General features: G+C 35.5%; 1 protein-coding gene across 1 annotated transcript; it reads left to right on the plus strand.

Annotated features, from left to right (window-relative positions):
• The first annotated feature begins 4,289 nt into the window (after window positions 1-4,289).
• LOC132553071 (adenylyltransferase and sulfurtransferase MOCS3-like) lies at window positions 4,290-19,172 on the plus strand. The gene is made up of 12 exons (XM_060217282.1): window positions 4,290-4,376; window positions 6,064-6,190; window positions 7,974-8,066; window positions 8,404-8,524; window positions 9,303-9,377; window positions 9,825-9,942; window positions 11,578-11,686; window positions 12,020-12,082; window positions 12,354-12,517; window positions 13,914-13,961; window positions 15,852-15,951; window positions 18,695-19,172. Exons 1-12 carry the CDS (start codon window positions 4,290-4,292, stop codon window positions 18,928-18,930), a joined length of 1,341 nt encoding a protein of 446 aa, XP_060073265.1. The 3' UTR covers window positions 18,931-19,172.
• Window positions 19,173-19,858: the final 686 nt, after the last annotated feature.

Genomic DNA, 19,858 nt, shown 5'->3' on the forward strand with positions numbered 1-19,858 from the left:
TCATAAAATGCCATACAAAAAAAAATACTCTGAAAGTTTTACTTTAGCTATAACAATATAGTAATGAACCAGAATACAACAGACTTGTAGCTAAAGTCACATACAGATACATGCTGGCACTTCTTCAATATTTAACGAAAATAATTATTCTTCAAATAAACCTAAGTAATGTGAAATTTTGTGATTTGTAAAATACATATTATATATATTTAAGAAAACATGTATCAAACTACCACATCATGTACAGCATAGACAGACTAACAAAAATAGATAATGCTAGAATAAATATATGCAAAGACAAAAACGTCATACAAATACTCTGGAATAAGGAAATTAGATAAAATACACCCATACTAAGTTTTTGGTTGAAAACTTTATAAGAATGAAGGCAGATAGTTACTGAGGGAGGTGTCAGAGGATTGCTCCACCACAGGTTTGACACCCATAGATTTTCAATGCTTGTAATCTTCAATTCCATTCTTTACATAATAATTAAATTATTGTGTCTAAAAATGCATACAAAATATTAAAAAGTGGCAAACATTCCGTTGAAATTTGATAGTTATCTGTAACTTGAAAATTCCAAAGTAAAATCTATATTTATTTATAGATACAAAATAAATATGTTGGAGACTTATTGATGAGAATCTTACCCATTTTTTACCTAGTTAAAAGGTCTATATGTGTATGAGAATTACAATAACATTCCAGGACCTATATGTAAAATAGATACGATAATTGTCTATATACATTACCATTAGTCCTTTTAACGTAGCATATTTCTGGACTTTAAGAAAGTATGATAATAACCACAGAACAAGGCTTGTTTTTATTGCTAAAAAATACATTAAGGATTTGATTTGAAGTGTTAAAGAGAGACATATTTTGTTCACATCATTCAATCTTTAGCACATCATCATCAGACAGTGGACTATTCAAATCGCCCTCTGTCCATGTCTGTGGTCCATTTTAGTAAACAGTTCTTGTTCCTTTTTCTTGAGAAATACCAGAGGAATATTTCTCTGATTTAATATGTAGGTTCCCCTTGGTCCCTAGCTGTGCACGTATGTAATTGGACTTCTCAGAAAATACAAAATGGCTAACAGGTGGCCACCTTGACAATGATAGTTTGTATTGCTTTTTCTTAAGTAGTCTTGGAAAGATTTTCCTCAAATTTGGTCCTTTTTAATTTCCTTAATGTCTTAAATAATAAAATAGCTGACTTGCTACCATCTTGAATTTTGACAATTAAAGATTGTAATTGCTTGTCTTGACAAGTACTGAATGGATGTTTCTCAGATTTTACGAGTATATTCTCCATGACCCTAAGTTTTGCCCTTTTGATTTTGAGACTGGTCAAGAAGCAAACAAATTGTGTCCGATTGATTTTGAGACTGATCAGAAAAGCAACCTGGCTGACATGCAGCCATGTTGGATCTTCACATTGAAAGTTTGTTATTGCTATTTCTCAAGAAGCACAGGATGTTTCTTTCTCAAATGTCACATAAAGTTCCTCCTACTCAGTAGTTTGCACTTTTGATTTTTGGGACTGATCATTTCAAAAAAGAATTATGGGTGACTATCATTTTCAATAAGGAACAATGAAAGATCAAATAATAGATGGTGCCAAGATCCCTGAGTAATTGGTGATTACCGAGGATTTTTATTTTTAACAGTGCCTGTTATTTGTGATAAATTATCTTGCTGCATATATGTTTTATCAATTGTGAGGTGAAGTAGTGTTCAAATAAAATTTGACATTCTAAAACTAGATTTGGGTACTTTTGTGTTATTTAGACATGGTGATCTACTGAAACACTAGCAATGGTGAGTTAATGTGAGTTCAAAATGCTAAATAACATTAAGACAGAAAACTTCGTAGCAGATTTAGGCCTCTGATGGAGAGTATTACCCTTGACTTTTGACTTGAATCAGTTTTAAAAAGAGCTGATTTTAGCTCATTTCATCCAAAGATCTACTGTCCAACTGTTCTTCTGTTCTGTTCTTTCTGGAAGGCCTAAACTTGTAAAATGTTGAATTCGTAATTCAACTCACTATTTGAATATAACAACACAGTAGTCACAAGATATCTATGCTGTTCATATTATCAGATTTGAATGCAGGAAGACCATTGTGATCAATGTTCATTCAGACAACTTGACCGAAGACATTCAATTGTACTGGACCCCATATGGAATTACTCAGCCATGTGTCCTCCTTGTACTCACAGAGATGGTCCGGCAAAGGACATTTGGCATGCTTTCTCAACATACAAAAGTTGCAGGTTGCTGTGAGGATTGGAAGGGTAATCAGCTGCTTCATGAAATTGTGAACATCAGTGTCATGTAGATAGGCAGTCTACAATTTGAGAAAAATAACTGAAATTGATGTAGAAATCCCATCACAATAGTTTTATTTATATTTTCATGATCAATTAGTGTAAGCTTATCTCACTGCCTCTTTGGGTAACTACTTGAGACCAATGAAAGACACAACCTTGAATATGGACATCTGATAGTACCGTTAGGATTGCTGTCCACAAAGCAGATTCAAAGTTGACATCTTTCTCCAATCTGAATAATGGAAGGGTACTGAGTACTGCACGTAGAACCTAAAATCAGAAAAAAGAATGACAAAATTTAAATTTTCATTATTCAATAAGCTGACAAGTAGCGCTGATTGTTGGTGATTTTAAATTACATTGATTAATTTTAGTGTATTGTAAGTCAATTCATCTTTGGCTGGACATACAAATCTTGGAATCATCTTAAATTATTTTCAACTTATTGACGTGGATCAGTTTTCTTTATAATTTACCTTCTTGTAATCTACTGTTTGCCATCATGCCTTCAATAACAACACCAACGGATCCTTTTTAGTGCTGCTCACAGACCTCATAAAGACATGGATGGAAAACATCTGGGTAAATGGCTGAAGGACAACTTTGAAAGTGGCATCCAAATACCAGGTCTTGACTTTGGAAAGTATGGCCATCTAGTGGGAAATACAAGATGTCTTAACCCCACTACTTCTAGGTCTGCCAAGCAAAAGTCCTCTGGGATATAATTGTGATCAAGCTGTAATTCGAAGTAAAACTTTCATTTATACATCTATAAAAGGACTTATTAACAAGAAATTTTTATATCACAATCAAACAAGCAGCTGATAAAGTATTGAAGTATGATTAATTAAACAATATCAAATAGATATATCTAACATCAATCAAAAATTAAAAAGATGTTGTCAAACATATATATCAAACATGTATCAAAATCCAATTTACTGGTACGTCAATTTCTAGTGTAGCCATCACTTGTACTACCAAAACTCTCATTATGAGAACACTGACCACCCTTCACGTTTCATCTTCTCTTGTTGTGAAAACATCGGTTCAGTTGCAGATGCAAGGAGTGGGCATGTGCCCACATCACTAACAATAATATTTCTTTATCAAAACAACTGTTTATGAAAAGATAACATGGTTTTACACTCTCCAAAAAGTCAGTGAAAATAGGCAGGAGCCTCCCAAGAAAAGGTGGCATCAGTCTGTTCAAACACCATTGGGCTCTTCAAAGGTAATTCGTACATTTCAAAAATCTAAAATTATGTTTGTTCATCTCTAAAACATTCTTTTAACTGATACTATTTTATACAATAACGCAGGGAAAACAGGTATTTTCTCTGCAATTGGTACCAGTATTTTTTGTTGGGGTCAAAACATCGTTTATGAATTTTCATTTTGGTGTAAACTGTCATATATGGAAGTAACACGTCATGGGGCGAAACGTCTGACATTTCATAGAGACTGCATTGGTCAGAGACAAATTTATCATGGTATAAAAAGTCTCCGTTCCAATTTGGGGACTGTGGAGCATCTAGAGATATTTGCCATAAAATCACATTATATTTCTTGTTTTGAGGGAACTGAAATGAAACAAAAATCATCCAAAGCACATATTTTATAACGTACTTTACAAAACTCAAATTCTATAAACTAGGATTAAAATCACGACCTTGTAACCAATGTTCATGCTAAAAGTAATTTGTCTATCAGTTAAAAGAACCTTAGAGTTATCGTTCAGCGTTTTAATATTGCAATTAAACGTCTGACCACACTTTTTAAGAACGTTAATAACAAGAGTAAACGTCATTCTTGAATCACTACATGTTCTTGGGAAGAAATTTCTACTTTCACTTTGTGAAATCCATCGTCTGCTAAAACCACGTGTTCCGCCTGTAAACAATATGGAACTCTTCTCTTTTGAGAAGACAAAAATTGTGTCGTCAAAATGGAAAGCGAAGTTTCAGATTTACGAAAGCAATTACAAGAGAAGGATAAGGAAATAGAAAGATTAAAGAAACTTCTGACGATAAAGGTAAGCTGATGCCATGTTCATTGGAATTTACAGACTAAGCCCATGTGGTGACATATTCTACCGAAGCTTGCCAAGGACACGTTACGTGCGCGGAAACAATTACAAGTTCTATATAGCTACTTATCATAGACTGAATTATAAACAGTGTATTAGGCTGTTGATGGACCGATATCACTGGATAAAGAGGATATGTAGTTTGCAAGGGCTTGTCTAAATTAATAAATTGCCCGGTGACTAAGAACAGAATTGTGTTGTGAAAAGCATTACACTATATGTTGATATGTTTCGAGGATTCCATGTTGCTGTTCGTGTCCTGCAGATTAATCCTCGTGCCTCTCCCATAATTGCCCATGTTTAAATTCTCATCAGTTATCATTAGCTCAATGAGCATCACAGATCTTTCATGTTCATCCCTCGGGCAGGTTATCACCATTTCTTGCGGAGGTCTGAATTGATTCATTTAAAATTTCAATTTCATGTGTAAATGTAGATTCCCCTTAGTCCCTAGTTGTGTTAATTTGATAATGGGATTGATCAGAAATGAAAATGGCTGATAATATTGTCTTGAATTTTCGCAAAGAAAGATGGTTATCGTTATTTATTGAGAAATACTAGACAGATTTTCCTCAAATTAGATTTGTAAGTTACCCTTTTCACTCTGGTTGTGCTGTTTTTAGTTTGGGACTGATCAGAAAAACAGAATACCTGACAGGCAACCATCTTTAAAGAATCATCATTCAAAAATTAATGATCATTATCACTATTTCTTGAACAGAATTTTCAAGTTCCTTTATTAAGAGAGAGAGAGAGAGAACAGAATAAGGAAGGAAGAAGATAAAACTTGTTATTGCATGTTCCTTTTGAGATTGATTAGAGAAATAAAACTGACAACAGGTAGATATCTTGGTATTTGACAGTTCCCTTTGTCCCTAGTTGTGCATATTCAATTTTGGGATGGATTGGAAAGAAGAGAAAAAAAGGAAAGATCCAGATGACTAAAACCTTAACCTTAACCTTAAATATAAAAAAAAAAAATTAGATTATGGTTTACAGTATGCAGGAATTCATCTGAAATTGTTATCACCATTTCTTGAGAAGCATTGGAAGGGTGGTATTCAAATTTTATATATAGAATACCCTCTGTCCCTTGTTTGATTTAGGTATGAATTGAAAAGATGAGTAAAATTGAAATAAATAATGACCTCTGTTGCATTGGTGCCCATGTAGGGACCCGGGAATAGTATGTCCCACCAGCATTGGTGTAACCCCAGAAAACTTGAGGATGAGTTATTTCCTGGAGGGAGAGTATTTAACCCTGGTAAAATACTAGCCGCAGTATACCACTCGGCTAGAGAGAACTTCTCTTTAGCTCGATTGGTTGAGCATCAGACTAGTAAGCCAGGGGTCCCGGGTCCGATTCCTAGCGGAGGCATTGAAATAGATAATGACCTCTGTTATAGTAATAAAGAAAAATATTGCTATGCATCAACAAAAACATCTTGAAGAAAAACCAAATTTACACATCATCTCTCCATCTTAAAGCTGTCTCGACTTTGCTAAGTCACACTGCAAACTTTTTACTTCTATGATATGAGGGTTATAGGGTTTTAAGAAAATATTGCTCATGAATGATATTGGCATATACAAGGTTTCTTGATTAATGCATTATAATTTTCAATTCATTAAGACACCTACAGCTGTTGAAGAGAAAGATATTTGTGTACAACATCAATCTGAAGCAAGAGACAAGCTCAGTAATGCCGAAATATCACGCTATAGTCGACAACTTATCTTACCTGAAATAGGAGTCAAAGGTAAAACATTACAGTTTCTGCATGTCATTCAATTTATTATGTATACTTAATTGTCTTGGTTTAATGTTATATTATTAATTTGATAAGCAATGTTGATTTGTGATAGTAAGCAATGTAAGACACTCACTGCTAGTAAGTAATGTAAGAGATCATACTGTTAGTAAGTAATGTTAAATATTATGGTGCTAGCAAGTGATGTTTGAGATCATGGTGCTAACAAGTGATGTTTAAGATCATGGTGCTAACAAGTGATGTTTGAGATCATGGTGCTAGCAAGTGTTGTTTAAGATCATGGTGCTAGCAAGTGATGTTTGAGATCATGGTGCTAGCAAGTGATGTTTGAGATCATGGTGCTAACAAGTGATGTTTAAGATCATGGTGCTAGCAAGTGATGTTTAAGATCATGGTGCTAACAAGTGATGTTTGAGATCATGGTGCTAGCAAGTGATGTTTAAGATCATGGTGCTAGCAAGTGATGTTTAAGATCATGGTGCTAGCAAGTGATGTTTAAGATCATGGTGCTAGCAAGTGATGTTTAAGATCATGGTGCTAACAAGTGATGTATAAGATCATGGTGCTAGCAAGTGATGTTTAGGATCATGGTGCTAACAAGTGATGTTTAGGATCATGGTGCTAGCAAGTGTTGTTTAAGATCATGGTGCTAGCAAGTGATGTTTAAGATCATGGTGCTAACAAGTGATGTTTGAGATCATGGTGCTAGCAAGTGATGTTTAAGATCATGGTGCTAGCAAGTGATGTTTAAGATCATGGTGCTAACAAGTGATGTATAAGATCATGGTGCTAGCAAGTGATGTTTAGGATCATGGTGCTAGCAAGTGATGTTTAAGATCATGGTGCTAACAAGTGATGTTTCAGATCATGGTGCTAGCAAGTGATGTTTCAGGTCATGGTGCTGGCAAGCTGTGTTAAAGAGTATGCTGTTAGCAAGCAATAATAAAGACCATGCAACAAATGTTAAAGATCATTGTGATAGCAAACAATATTAAAGACCATGGTGCTAGAAAATAATATGAAAGGTCATGGTGCTTCAAGCAGTGTTGAATGAGACTAGCAGGTAATGCTAAAGGTCATGGTGCTTCAAGCAATGTTGAATGGTGCTACTAAGCAATGTTTAAGATCATAGTGCCTCAAGCAATGTTAAAGGTCATGGTGCTACAATCGATGATGAACTGTGCGAGCAAGAAATCTTCAAGGTCATGGTGCTACAAGCAATGTTGAATGGTGCTAGCAAGAAACTAATGTGAAAGATCATGGTGCTTAAAGCAATGTTGAATAGTGCTAACAAGCAATGTTATAGTTTATGGTGCTACAAGCAATGTTGAATGGTGCTAACAAGCAGTGTTATAGTTTATGGTGCTACAAGCAATGTTGAATGGTGCTAGCAAGTGATGTAAAAGATCATGGTGCTTCAAGCATTGTTGAATGGTGCTATTAAGCATGGTGCTACAAACAATGCTGAATGGTGCTAGCAAGCAATGTTAAAGTTCATGGTGCTACAAACATTGCTGAATGGTGCTAGCTAGCAATAAATGACACTAAATGTCAATACCTGTTGTGCTAAATGCATATTTTCATATGTCTTGTTGTTTTCATATTTAAATATGCTTCTGCAGATTATGTAGCACAAGAATTAATATTTTCATTTAATATAAAGTATATTAAAATAATTCTGTAAACTAACAGTGTGCTATATATGTATTTTAATTATTTATTATAATCAAATTGTTAGAAATGAAACTGTACTGAGGGATAATCTTTCCAGGTCAGTTGTCCATCAGCTCAGCATCTGTGTTAGTTGTTGGTGCAGGTGGATTAGGATGCCCATCCAGTATATACCTGGCGGCAGCTGGAATAGGTATGGTATTCTTTGTTAATTGGATAACAACACAAACATATTATTCAATACTTTCATGTATTGTGAAGTATAAACACTATGGCATGATGTCAAGCATTTTTGTTCTGAACTGAAACCTAAACAGTTTTGTTTAAATCGGAATCAGTTTTTAAGAAATTCAAGATTGAATGTTGACAAGTAATACCTGCAATCTTCAGCATTTGTTTACATATATTAAAATATTTAAAAACCTGTGAACATGAGTTTGTTGATTACTAGTACACATTCAAACTGCTCAAGATCTCTCTTACACCCTTTCTTGAAAAAATGTCCAAAAATATTGGTTTGGCATTTTTAGGACGGATAGGGTTAGTGGACTATGATGAGGTAGAATTGACCAATCTCCACAGACAGATTCTTCATACAGAAACCAAAGTCGGTGTGACCAAATCTGCATCTGCAGCACATGCATGTAAAAGGTAGGTGTTTTTGTATTGTCTGATGAATGTCCACCACTGCTATGTATCTCTAAATCTACCCTATACAGTAACTTTGTGCCATCTCTTGGAATATGAATATATTTATACCCATCTTGAGTTCCTACCTAAATCAGCCCTTTATGTGCTCACAGTATACATACTGTCCTCATTTATCAACACATTTATTGGATTATTCAGTGGGTGTATATATTTACAGTTGACGCTAATATCTGTGCCCAAAATTTTCTCTTGCTTATTACTTGAAAGTTACCAAAATATGATATCCTTTGTGGTTGTCAGTCTTTGGTATGGTGAGTTTTCCTGATATTTTAAGTACCAAATCTTTTAGTACCCACATTGTGCTCGATATCTGAAACATATTGGCTCTTTCATATTTCATTAGGAATAATTTCCTGGTTTGCAATCTTAGTTTCCTGATTGACCAGAATGCTTCAGCTTTTAAATGTACCTCATTCCATCAGTACCTGAAGTTTCCACAACTTTGAAATGGTTAGTGACCACGTTCTGAGCACTTCCCATATTTATACTTACTTTTATACACAATATATATTCCAATGCATTGTGGTATTTAAGTGAAAAAATTTAAAACTCATACATACAATCTTTTTTTCTACCAATTTGAATATCTTAAATACAGAACTAAAAATATATCAGTCATTTTATTGTAAATACTAACTATTTCACTGACAGGTGCATATGAAGATATCATGACTTGTTTTGTGAACCAAAACTTATTGTATTTATGGTTATATTTCAGCTTGAACACCCATGTGGAGTGTATTCCCTACCATTTACAACTGAACAGTTCCAATGCTTTACAGCTCATACAACAGTATCCTTTATCAACGTCTATTTGTGATGTCTATGAATTGTTCAATAACCATTTAACTTTCCTGATATTCATTATGTGTGGTCACCAGTCTTGTATATACTTACTAGCTTTCCTGATTTTCTAAATGCTAAATCTTTTAGTAAATGCAACACTTTACAAATCATACAACAGTATTCTTTATCACACTTTGTGATGTCTATAAATCATTAAATAACCATTCAGGTTTAAAAGTACAGCTAACACAGCACCGAATATTGATTAACTGAATTTAAGGCAAACGTAATGCACAGATTCATTGCAACTGTATATACTTTGTAGTACAAAATTACCACTCAACAGTGTACCATTAAAGGATAAAAAAAAAAAAAGATACAGTAGATGACTTTGGGTTATCATGATAGGCAGACTGCTTATTGTTTAAGTTTTTTCCTTGACTAGATGCTCTAGATATGATATAGTATTAGATGCCACAGATAATGTAGCCACTAGGTACCTTCTTAATGATGCCTGCATCCTAGCCAACAAGCCATTGGTGTCAGGCAGTGCACTCAGGTTTGAGGGACAAGTAAGTAATGTGACAAATTACTGGATTCTGATTGTATGATATATATTATACACGTAAAGCTGTCTATAACTGTATCTTTGCCGGTTTCTGTAAGTATCACATATCTTTTCGACAATTATATAGTTCCAAACATCACCTGCCTAAAATCTTAATTGCCTTTAATCAGTGATAAAGCATGTCCTTATATGGGACTTATAGAATTTCTGAAAATACAAAAATTTTACATTGTTTTTAACAATAAAGTTTAAAAAACTTGTGGAAATAGATTGTAGATTGATGGCTGCTTTCACCCTTTCGGGGCCGTAGGCGACTAAAGTTGACATACAGACAGGCCACAGTAGGCGACTTTGGTCGACAAAGTTAATATCTTTATTATTAGCCAAGATATGCTTGTTTCAGTAATGCTGCCATTGTTTTCAGATATTTTCCGGAAAATATTTGGCGCTGAGCTGTACATTGTAAGAGATAATTGGCGCAGAAAGAGTTAATTATCACCAAACCGATCCAGCTGTTAATAAAATTTATCTGCTAATATCTACCCAGGAAACGATTTAATAGTAAAAACTGCAATATCAGATTCCTTGGGGTCACCTTAAAATAGTTATCCAACAATAAGCCCATGGTAGAAGGACTAATGCAACTAAATAAATCACTATGTTATTACTTATCATTTAAGCTGCTAACATTAATATTTACACATGTAACAACTGTCTAGATTCATTGAAACATACCTGTCAAAGGTTACAAATAGCATTATTTAGTAGGTGGAATTGCATCTCGGACTGTCATTGCTTTCAGAAGTCAACAACCACAAGTTTACAATTGAAACAAACAACCCACTAAGGGAAAACCCCTGACACCTGTCTGAATCAGCCCTAGATACATTGAAATGTATTAAAACTGCATTTTTTATGAAGCACAATAAATGCAGATTTCTCTCATATATCATAAATAATAAATTTAAACCCCTAGAGGCCACAGTCTTATACCAAATCTCAATTTTGGTAGGGACTCTTTAACAGGATAAAACAGAATCCTAGTCGCTCATTGGCTGATTAAGTTGCATGATTTAATTGATTAAATATGTAGGTCAGTGGAATTATCACAGGATAAAATACAGGTGATTTTTTTATGAATAGTTTTCATATAGCTGTAGAGCTTTATAGTTAGCCAGCTTAGTTTCTAAAAGAAAAAGGTTGAGATATGAGTGGGCAACAATATTTCAACAAGTTGCAAGAGAAGACTTCGTGGAAAGAAACTGCTGTATAAATCCTTGATGTTCCAAATATTTTTAAATGACAATATATAAAAGACCTTACAGATATAGATAAGGGATTAGGTAAAAAATCAATTAGAAGGATATCAATAATGTTGGCCAAAAATAAACCTCAGCATTAAATATCACTTGCAGCGTGACTGTTTGACTGCTCTGTCATTTATAACAGATTTTATCTTGATTTATAGACAGTTATGACCAAACGTAAATTATTCTTCCCGGACATGAAACAGCCATTTCATTTGACTGTACACTACAACCATCTCCAAGACAATGATATGCATGTCATAATGTCATTGTGACCAATGTAATTTACAGTACCTTGACTTATCTTTTTGACTTACTCTTTTGTTCCCCAGCTTACAGTATACAACTACAATGGGGGACCATGCTACAGGTGTCTATACCCCAAACCCCCACCCCCAGAGACTGTCACCAATTGTTCTGATGGAGGTGTCCTGGGTGTAGGTAAGAGAAAAGCATTGTTACATCAATGTGCTACATTCTGTCAAGCAATCTACATCATCTTCATATGATTTAGTAAAAAGATATTGAAGTTACATGTGCAAGAATTTACTTTATCCTTAGTGAGAAAAGTTTACTAAGTTATATGCATAGTAAAACCTTACAATCTTTACAATATATTATAGAGAATAGTATTTCTGTCATGAGATACAAAAAAGTTCTATTTTGCATCATGTTTTACAACAGTTTGAAAGTAGCTCTTCAATGTTATTCCCACCTACACTGGTATTCAAAATGATCAATGATATGACAGGCAAACTTGACTTGACATTTCAGTCCCTGGAATCATTGGGTGTCTGCAGGCTTTGGAAGCTCTCAAAATAGCAGCTGGTGTTGGATGTATCCTTTGTCTGTCTGGTACATGCAACTTTTTTTATGATGTTACATGAAATACAATTATGATTTGTGGTTAATATGTACTTAATGTGTACAAAATTACTTTTGTTTGAATACGCTAACACTGAAACCTTCAAAGACAAGACAAACATGTATACTTTCAATATTCTTCACAATGAACACTCACCAAGTTGCACACAAGAAAGACACATAAGCTCACTACTGCATTATGAACTTACCAACTTTATTTAAAGTCTGCCTTGACGAAAGCCAGCTTCATTCTCACAAGTGATGCTTATGTTTGATGGACTGGATGGTACATTTAGAAGGATCAAGCTCAGGGGGAGACAACCCTCATGTCCACTGTGTGGCACAGAACCTTCCATTACACAATTGATCGACTATGAACAGTTCTGTGGGGCCAGGGCTAATGACAAGGTAAGAGATGTAGTTTGAGGATTTCATTGGATTAATTATAGACTATGGATGTATCTATCCTATAAACCATTAATAAATACATAGATTGGTTCTGATTAGAAAGGGGAGGGGTTAACAATTGCAGACAAGAGGAACAATTCTGAAGAAGTAAGACTTTTAATTAAGAGGGCCATGTCCTACACTGTAAATTTGTAGATCAAGGAGATGTTGTGGTGATAGATGTAAGTAGGGGAGGTTAGTACAGTGGTGGTGTTAGATGAGGTATGAGAGGTTAGTGGTGGTGTAAGATGAGAGTAGGGGAGATTAGTTCAGTGGTGGTGTTAGATGAGGGTAGGGGAGGTTAGTACAGTGACAGTGTTAGATAAGGGTAGGGGAGGATATTGGTGGTGTTAGATGAGGGTAGGGGAGGTTAGTACAGTGACAGTGTTAGATAAGGGTAGGGGAGGATATTGGTGGTGTTAGATGAGGGTAGGGGAGGTTAGTTCAGTGACTGTGTTAGATGAGAGTAGGGAGGTTAGTACAGTGGTGGTGTTAGATGAGGGTAGGTGAGGTTAGTTCAGTGGTGATGGTGTTAGATGAGGGTAGGGAAGGTTAGTACAGTGACTCTGCTAGATGAGGGTAGGGGACAATAGTACAGTTACTGTGTTAGATGATGGCAGGGGAGGATAGTGCAGTGACGATATTAGATGAGGGCAGGGGAGGTTAGTACAGTGATGGTGTTAGATAAGGGTAGGGGAAGGAGATCAGTGGTATAAGATGAGGGTAGGGGAGGTTAGTTCAGTGGTGGTGTTAGATGAGGGAAGGGGAGGTTAGTACAGCGGTGGTGTTAGATGAGGGTAAGGGAGGCTAGTACCGTGATGGTGTTAGATGAGGGAAGGGGAGGTTAGTACATTGATAGTGTTAGATGAGGGTAGGGGAGGTTAGTACAGTGACGGTGTTAGATGAGGGTAGGGGAGGTTGGTTCAGTGATGGTTTTAGATGAGGGAAGGGGAGGTTAGTACAGTGATGGTGTTAGATGAGGGTAGGGGACAATAGTACAGTTACTGTGTTAGATGAGGGAAGGGGAGGTTAGTACAATGATGGTGTTAGATGAGGGTAGGGGAGGTTGGTTCAGTGATGGTTTTAGATGAGGGAAGGGGAGGTTAGTACAGTGATGGTGTTAGATGAGGGTAGGGGAGGTTAGTTCAGTGGTGGTGTTCGATGAGGGTAGGGGAGGTTAGTTCAGTGGTGGTGTTCGATGAAGGTAAGGGAGGTTAGTACAGTGACAATGTTAGATGAGGGAAGGGGAGAATAGTAAAGGGCAGGTAGATTAGTAAAGGAATGGTGTTTGATGAGTTTGTCTGCTGACATACAATTCTGTAGCTACCTAATTCATTTTTCTTATTATTTTTGACAGGACAAATGTCTGAAGGTGTTAGACTCAAAACAAAGGATTACAGTGCATGTAAGTGTTTTGTTTTTCCTATATGCCAGGTAGTAGGGAATGGCATGAATTTTTTTTATCTCTATGGTGTTACTCACAAGGAATACATTTTTAAGAGGATGTCTTAAACCATACATGCCTTAACTTTCCTATGTCGAATGATGTGATCAGTTTGCATTTTAATGAGTTTAATTGAACTTCTGCAAAATCGTTAATTTTGGTGGGGTATTTATTTCCATTAATTTGTGGGTATTCTCAATTCACAAATAAATATATACACCAGCTATTGAACTTTGTATAGTTCAATCAACTTACCTTGTTGGTGCCTTCAATTTTACCATGACATGTTCCAGGGGTGCAGAGAGTGAATGTGATTGTGACCCCTAGGTTATCGAGGATGAAATTATCTGTGATAATGAGCTTATATATTCTTGAAAAGAAACTGTATTGTGGTCTAGATGTTGGCTAAGTGACCTTCCATGTGATCAGCCTTTTGAGGATGGTAATAACTGGAACGGTGAGAGAGTGGAATCAGTTGTTTCATTTCCTGCTAAATATGATAGAATATCTGGCAAGAATCTGTTAGTTATGTCAACTATTGAAAAATTAAATTTGAAAAAAATAAGTTTTTTTTTTATGACAACCATTTCAGTAAAGAAGGAAAAACATTTTGGAACGAGATTACTTCTTAAGTAGAGACTGATGAATTGTATATTCTACCTTACTTCAGTATCTTGCTGACAGCATTGTAATCTATGTTGTTTGTGTTGTCATGCGAAAAAGCTCTATCTCTGAGACAGACAGCTATCAAAGATCCTTAAGCTTATTTTCAACATTCCTGAATGTATCCTCTGATAGCGTAAGAGGCTATCTGCCATAACTCCTGTATACAGGGAAACATTTGCTTAATCATTTTTTTAGCTCTCACATAAACTGGTAATTTTTTCCCAGCGAAAAAATGTTCCAGCAATAATTTTAAAATTTTCACTCAACGTTTGGTTTTGACCTATCGTCAATAGGGCAAAAGTTTTCCTTTATAAAAGATGCAAGTTTTTAAAATTATTTTTTATTTATGTTTATCAATTGCAGTAACATGTGGGCAGTTAATTTGTAGTATTTTGCAATGGAATATGTTGAAACTAAAACTATGAAATGAAGTATGATAGAAGTTCTTCTCTCTCTCTCTAAAATAAAGAAAGTTTAATTTAGCCTTACTTATTTTGCTGAAAACAATGGTTTTAAATGGCAGTAACTTGGAGGTTAGGTTAGAAACAATAATCAGGGTATACTATACAGGGAAGACAAAAAGTCCTACTGGTTATCAACAATTGAATTAGTGGAAAGATGATAATTGCTACCTTTGCTATATTTTCTCACCTATTGAAACATCCACAACTTTTTTTTTTAATCAGGTCCTATGTGTATTTCGAAAGATATGTACAGTTTCATTCTTATTGTACTTTTATATTTCATAACTTGATCTTGACACACTATCTCCCAATGTAAAGTGTAATTATTGTAGAACATTTTTTTTACTTGTAAGTTTATTTTTGTTGTTTTGAGATAATTAAAAGTTAAAAATTGATGTTGATTTTTTTAGAGCTAAGTGGATTTATAGAATGCTGCTTATCAAAAAATAAAGTGCCTAAGAAATGATAACTCTACAAAAAACCAGGAAATTTGGTCCCCACAAAAATACATGATTTTGCAGTATCTATACTCAGTTATCAAGTGAAAAACTGAGACTAGCTTTTCAAGGTCAGAGTGTGATTTGATGAACACAAGAAAAAAGTTGATTCACAGTGAAATGCCTTCATTTTTTAGCTTTATCTGGATGATATTCCTGTTATCTACTTGCCTGTTGATTGTTACTATCATCACTTAGTGATATCATCATTTACCATTGAACAGGAATACAACAAGATGTTAGAGACAAAGTCAAATCACATCCTGGTGGATGTCCGGACAGAAGTAGAGATGGACATATGTCAGTTACCCCATCAACCAATCAGTATCCTTTTTTATTTATTTACGATATAAAAATATTCAATAATCGTTCGGGATGGAAGATAAGAAAAACGGACTGTCATGACTGGCATGTGTTAATGTAATTAATTGTTGGTTTCAGCAGAGTATCCTCAACTTCCTTGGAAATTCAAACTTATTCTTGTGTAAACAACGTGTGATTGACTTTTTTATTAGAATCAGAATGAAATATAGTTGTTAGTTACTCCTAATGTCTGACAAGCAGGAATGTGCCCCGTTGTGTTCCGAGTAATTCACGGTTCAACTTTGCTGAATCAAAATCTCAATGTAAATTGCTTTTGTGTATTTTGTACAATGTCAAACGATGTATTGAATGTGACTGGCAAACCCTGATGAATAAGGTCCAACACCCACAAAATTAAACACCGACAGTACGATAGCTGTTTGTATACTACATGACATTCTTTTTACTTAAGGTTAATATATGCATAGGAAAATCATATTGTGCACATCTTCCAAAACATGTGTCATTACTAATTTTTAAATTATAATCCTATAAGTTGTCCTTAGATTTCTCAAGACATTTCCTAGCTGACCAGTGATACCGACATTTTGACACAAATATTTACATGAATTACCGCAGGTGACATGTACTGGTGATAGGTACACTTTTATCTATACCATCAGATATTGATTTTATGTGCTGTGAAATCTCATTTGTAGTGATTGGTTGATCCAAGTGATCTTGTCTGTACAAGGGAATAGTAACATGACATCTAAGTGTGTGAGGGATTGGCAAACGATTGACAAGCTCTTATATCTAAATAAAAGCCTGGTTTTTATACACGAACATCATTGATAACACACACTGTCATCCTAAGTACAGACACTGACTCCCACATGTTATACTTCTTTGATTTCGTTGTGCTCAGAATGAATTTGATTTCCAAGAAAAATCAATAAAGATTCCATCGCTGAAGAGAGAATGTTTTGGTGAGGTGTTCACCAGTATTTCCTTGTGCTGTGTGTGGGTGGTACTTATATACAGTGTGCATGGGGACAATGTCTCCAATATTTGTGTGTGTTGTGTGTGGATGGTACATGTTCACAGTGTAAAGGGGGACAGTGTTACTATTATTTGTGTGTGTTGCATGTGATGGCCATACATGTACAGTGTGGAGTGGGACAGTGTCTCCAATATTTGTGTGTTGTGAGTGGAAGTTTCATGTTCAGTGTGAATTGGGACAGTGTCTCCAATATCTGTGTGTTGTGAGTGGAAGTTACATGTTCAGTGTGAAAGGAGACAGTGTCTCCAATATTTGTGTGTTATGTTTGGATGGTACATGTTCAGTGTGAAGTGGGACAGTGTCTCCAATATTTGTGTGTTGTGTGTGGAAGTTACATGTTCAGTGTGAAAGGGGACAGTGTCTCCAATATTTGTGTGTTATGTTTGGATGGTACATGTTCAGTGTGAAGTGGGACAGTGTCTCCAATATCTGTGTGTTGTGAGTGGAAGTTACATGTTCAGTGTGAAGTGGGACAGTGTCTCCAATATCTGTGTGTTGTGAGTGGAAGTTACATGTACAGTGTGGAGTGGGACAGTGTCTCCAATATCTGTGTGTTGTGAGTGGAAGTTACATGTACAGTGTGGAGTGGGACAGTGTCTCCAATATTTGTGTGTTGTGAGTGGAAGTTACATGTTCAGTGTGAAGTGGGACAGTGTCTCCAATATTTGTGTGTTGTGAGTGGAAGTTACATGTTCAGTGTGAAGTGGGACATTGTCTCCAATATTTGTGTGTTGTGTGTGGAAGTTACATATTCAGTGTGAAAGGGGACAGTGTCACCATTATATGTGTGTTGTGTTTAGATGGTACATGTTCACAGTGTGAAGGTGGACAATGTCGCCAGTATTTGTGTGAGTGGATGGTACATATACACAGTGTAAAGGGGAGGGACAATGTCACCAGTATTTGTGTGTTGTGTGTGGATGGTATATATACGTAATGTAATGGAGAGGGACAGTGTCACCAGTATTTGTGTGTGTGGATGGTACATATACACAGTGTAAAGGGGAGGGACAATGTCACCAGTATTTGTGTGAGTGGATGGTACATATACACAGTGTAAAGGGGAGGGACAGTGTCACCAATATTTCTGTGTGTGGATGGTACATATACACAGTGTAAAGGGGAGGAACAATGTCACCAGTATTTGTGTGTGTGGATGGTACATATACATAGTGTAAAGGGGAGGGACAGTGTCATCAGTATTTGTATGTGATATGTTTGGCTGGTACATATACACAGTGTAGGTGGATAATGTCACCAGTACTTATGTGGTTTGTATCTACTTGTTTACAGTGTTGGGGTGGATTGCGTCTTACAGTGTGGAGGTGAACAGTGCAAATTCTTAATTACCACCTAAATATGGAATTGACAATGGTTATTGTGACTATCAGTTACATATATGTTACATAGTAGTCATTGTATTGATTACACAAGGAAGAACTTGTCTGCACTCTTTATACACAAGTATCAGTAAGCTTTGATATCCTAAGTCACTTACAAATAGATCAACTAGTGCTTGTCAGTAGTTTTGTCTAGACAGCAGAACCATGCCTTGTGATCTCTTACCAATTGATGACTTCTACCTGAACAAAACTATCATCTTTCACGTGACAGACAGTATAAAGGATTTGTACAACTGGTTCCTACAGTTGTGTATATATCCCTAGATCTGGACTTACTTTTCCTTAATACACACCACAGATATACCAATTAGTAGAATTGGACATGATGAGAGCATAGCTTTGTTACAGAAACAACTGAAAACATCAGATGAGAAACCTGCAGTGATTGTGGTGTGTCGCCGTGGTAATGACTCACAAATCGCAGTAAAAACACTTCTCAAATGTTTTAAAGACTCAGAAGTGGATATTAAAGACATCCGTGGTGGCCTGTACGCCTGGGCTAAACACATAGACACAAACTTTCCTGTTTACTGACCTACAACATAAACTAATTAGTAGATTGATGCTGGGCATCACTCAATTTACCCTTGTGGGTGTCCCAAGTAACTAATGTTACACCACGGGGCTGCGACAGTCCCACTTAAAACTTCTGGAAGATGCACTGAAGAACTGATTTATTATACACATTAAAAAAAAAACTCTTGTTCAAGATTATGAGGATTTTGTTATAAACCAACATATTGAATCATTTTGTTTCAATCTTCATAGAAGAAAAAGTCAAGTAGTGAATAAATCAGTACATTTCCAATAAACAATTGAATTAAAGGACTTCTTTATCATTTGTTTTGTTTTTATACACCTGTACAATAGTAATTGATACCATCACAGACTTACGTTCATGATACGATAAGATATTCTAGAAAAGTAGAGGATTCTTTGCAGATAGTGTTTTTCAGCGAGGAAAAAAAATAAAGTTCACATGAATAATATATTTTGTATATCAATACCAGTAAGGAATGGTGTATACTTTACAATACACTGTCACCTTCAATACCTTTAATACATGTAATATATTTACAGAACAGAAATATACAATGTATTGGCAAAGGCATTTACAATGACTGCATTCGATTCATTTATTTCAATATTTGAAATCCAACAAATTAAATAATTCTGCATTTAAGTATTGGAATTTATCGTGTTGATATCAAAATATATTGTATTTTATTCAAATTCTGTACAGCGTACATTAGCATTTATAATCTATATTACATCGACTGTGTGTGAGCCGTGGGTGGGATCAAGGACCTACACCCACGATCTGCCAGAACGGTCTGTCACGCCCCCGCCAAACGCACCACTAGTACTAATAGGAGGTATTTGATTGGTCAGTAATGTGAACTTTGCACCAGTCGTAGTCCTCGTTATACAGGCACTTGAAACATCCGTTGCACATGTAAAC

Source organism: Ylistrum balloti, unplaced genomic scaffold (assembly GCF_031769215.1).
Source record: "Ylistrum balloti isolate Yb309-2 unplaced genomic scaffold, AGI_CSIRO_Ybal_v1 Utg370294, whole genome shotgun sequence".
Taxonomy (NCBI): domain Eukaryota; kingdom Metazoa; phylum Mollusca; class Bivalvia; order Pectinida; family Pectinidae; genus Ylistrum; species Ylistrum balloti.

Coding starts and splice junctions, on each gene's coding strand:
- LOC132553071 (XM_060217282.1), top strand. CDS start 4,290: ATGGAAAGCGAAGTTTCAGATTTACGAAAGCAATTACAAGAGAAGGAT. Junction 6,191..7,973: donor ACCTGAAATAGGAGTCAAAG/GTAAAACATTAC, acceptor TAATCTTTCCAG/GTCAGTTGTCCATCAGCTCA. Junction 8,067..8,403: donor CCTGGCGGCAGCTGGAATAG/GTATGGTATTCT, acceptor TGGCATTTTTAG/GACGGATAGGGTTAGTGGAC.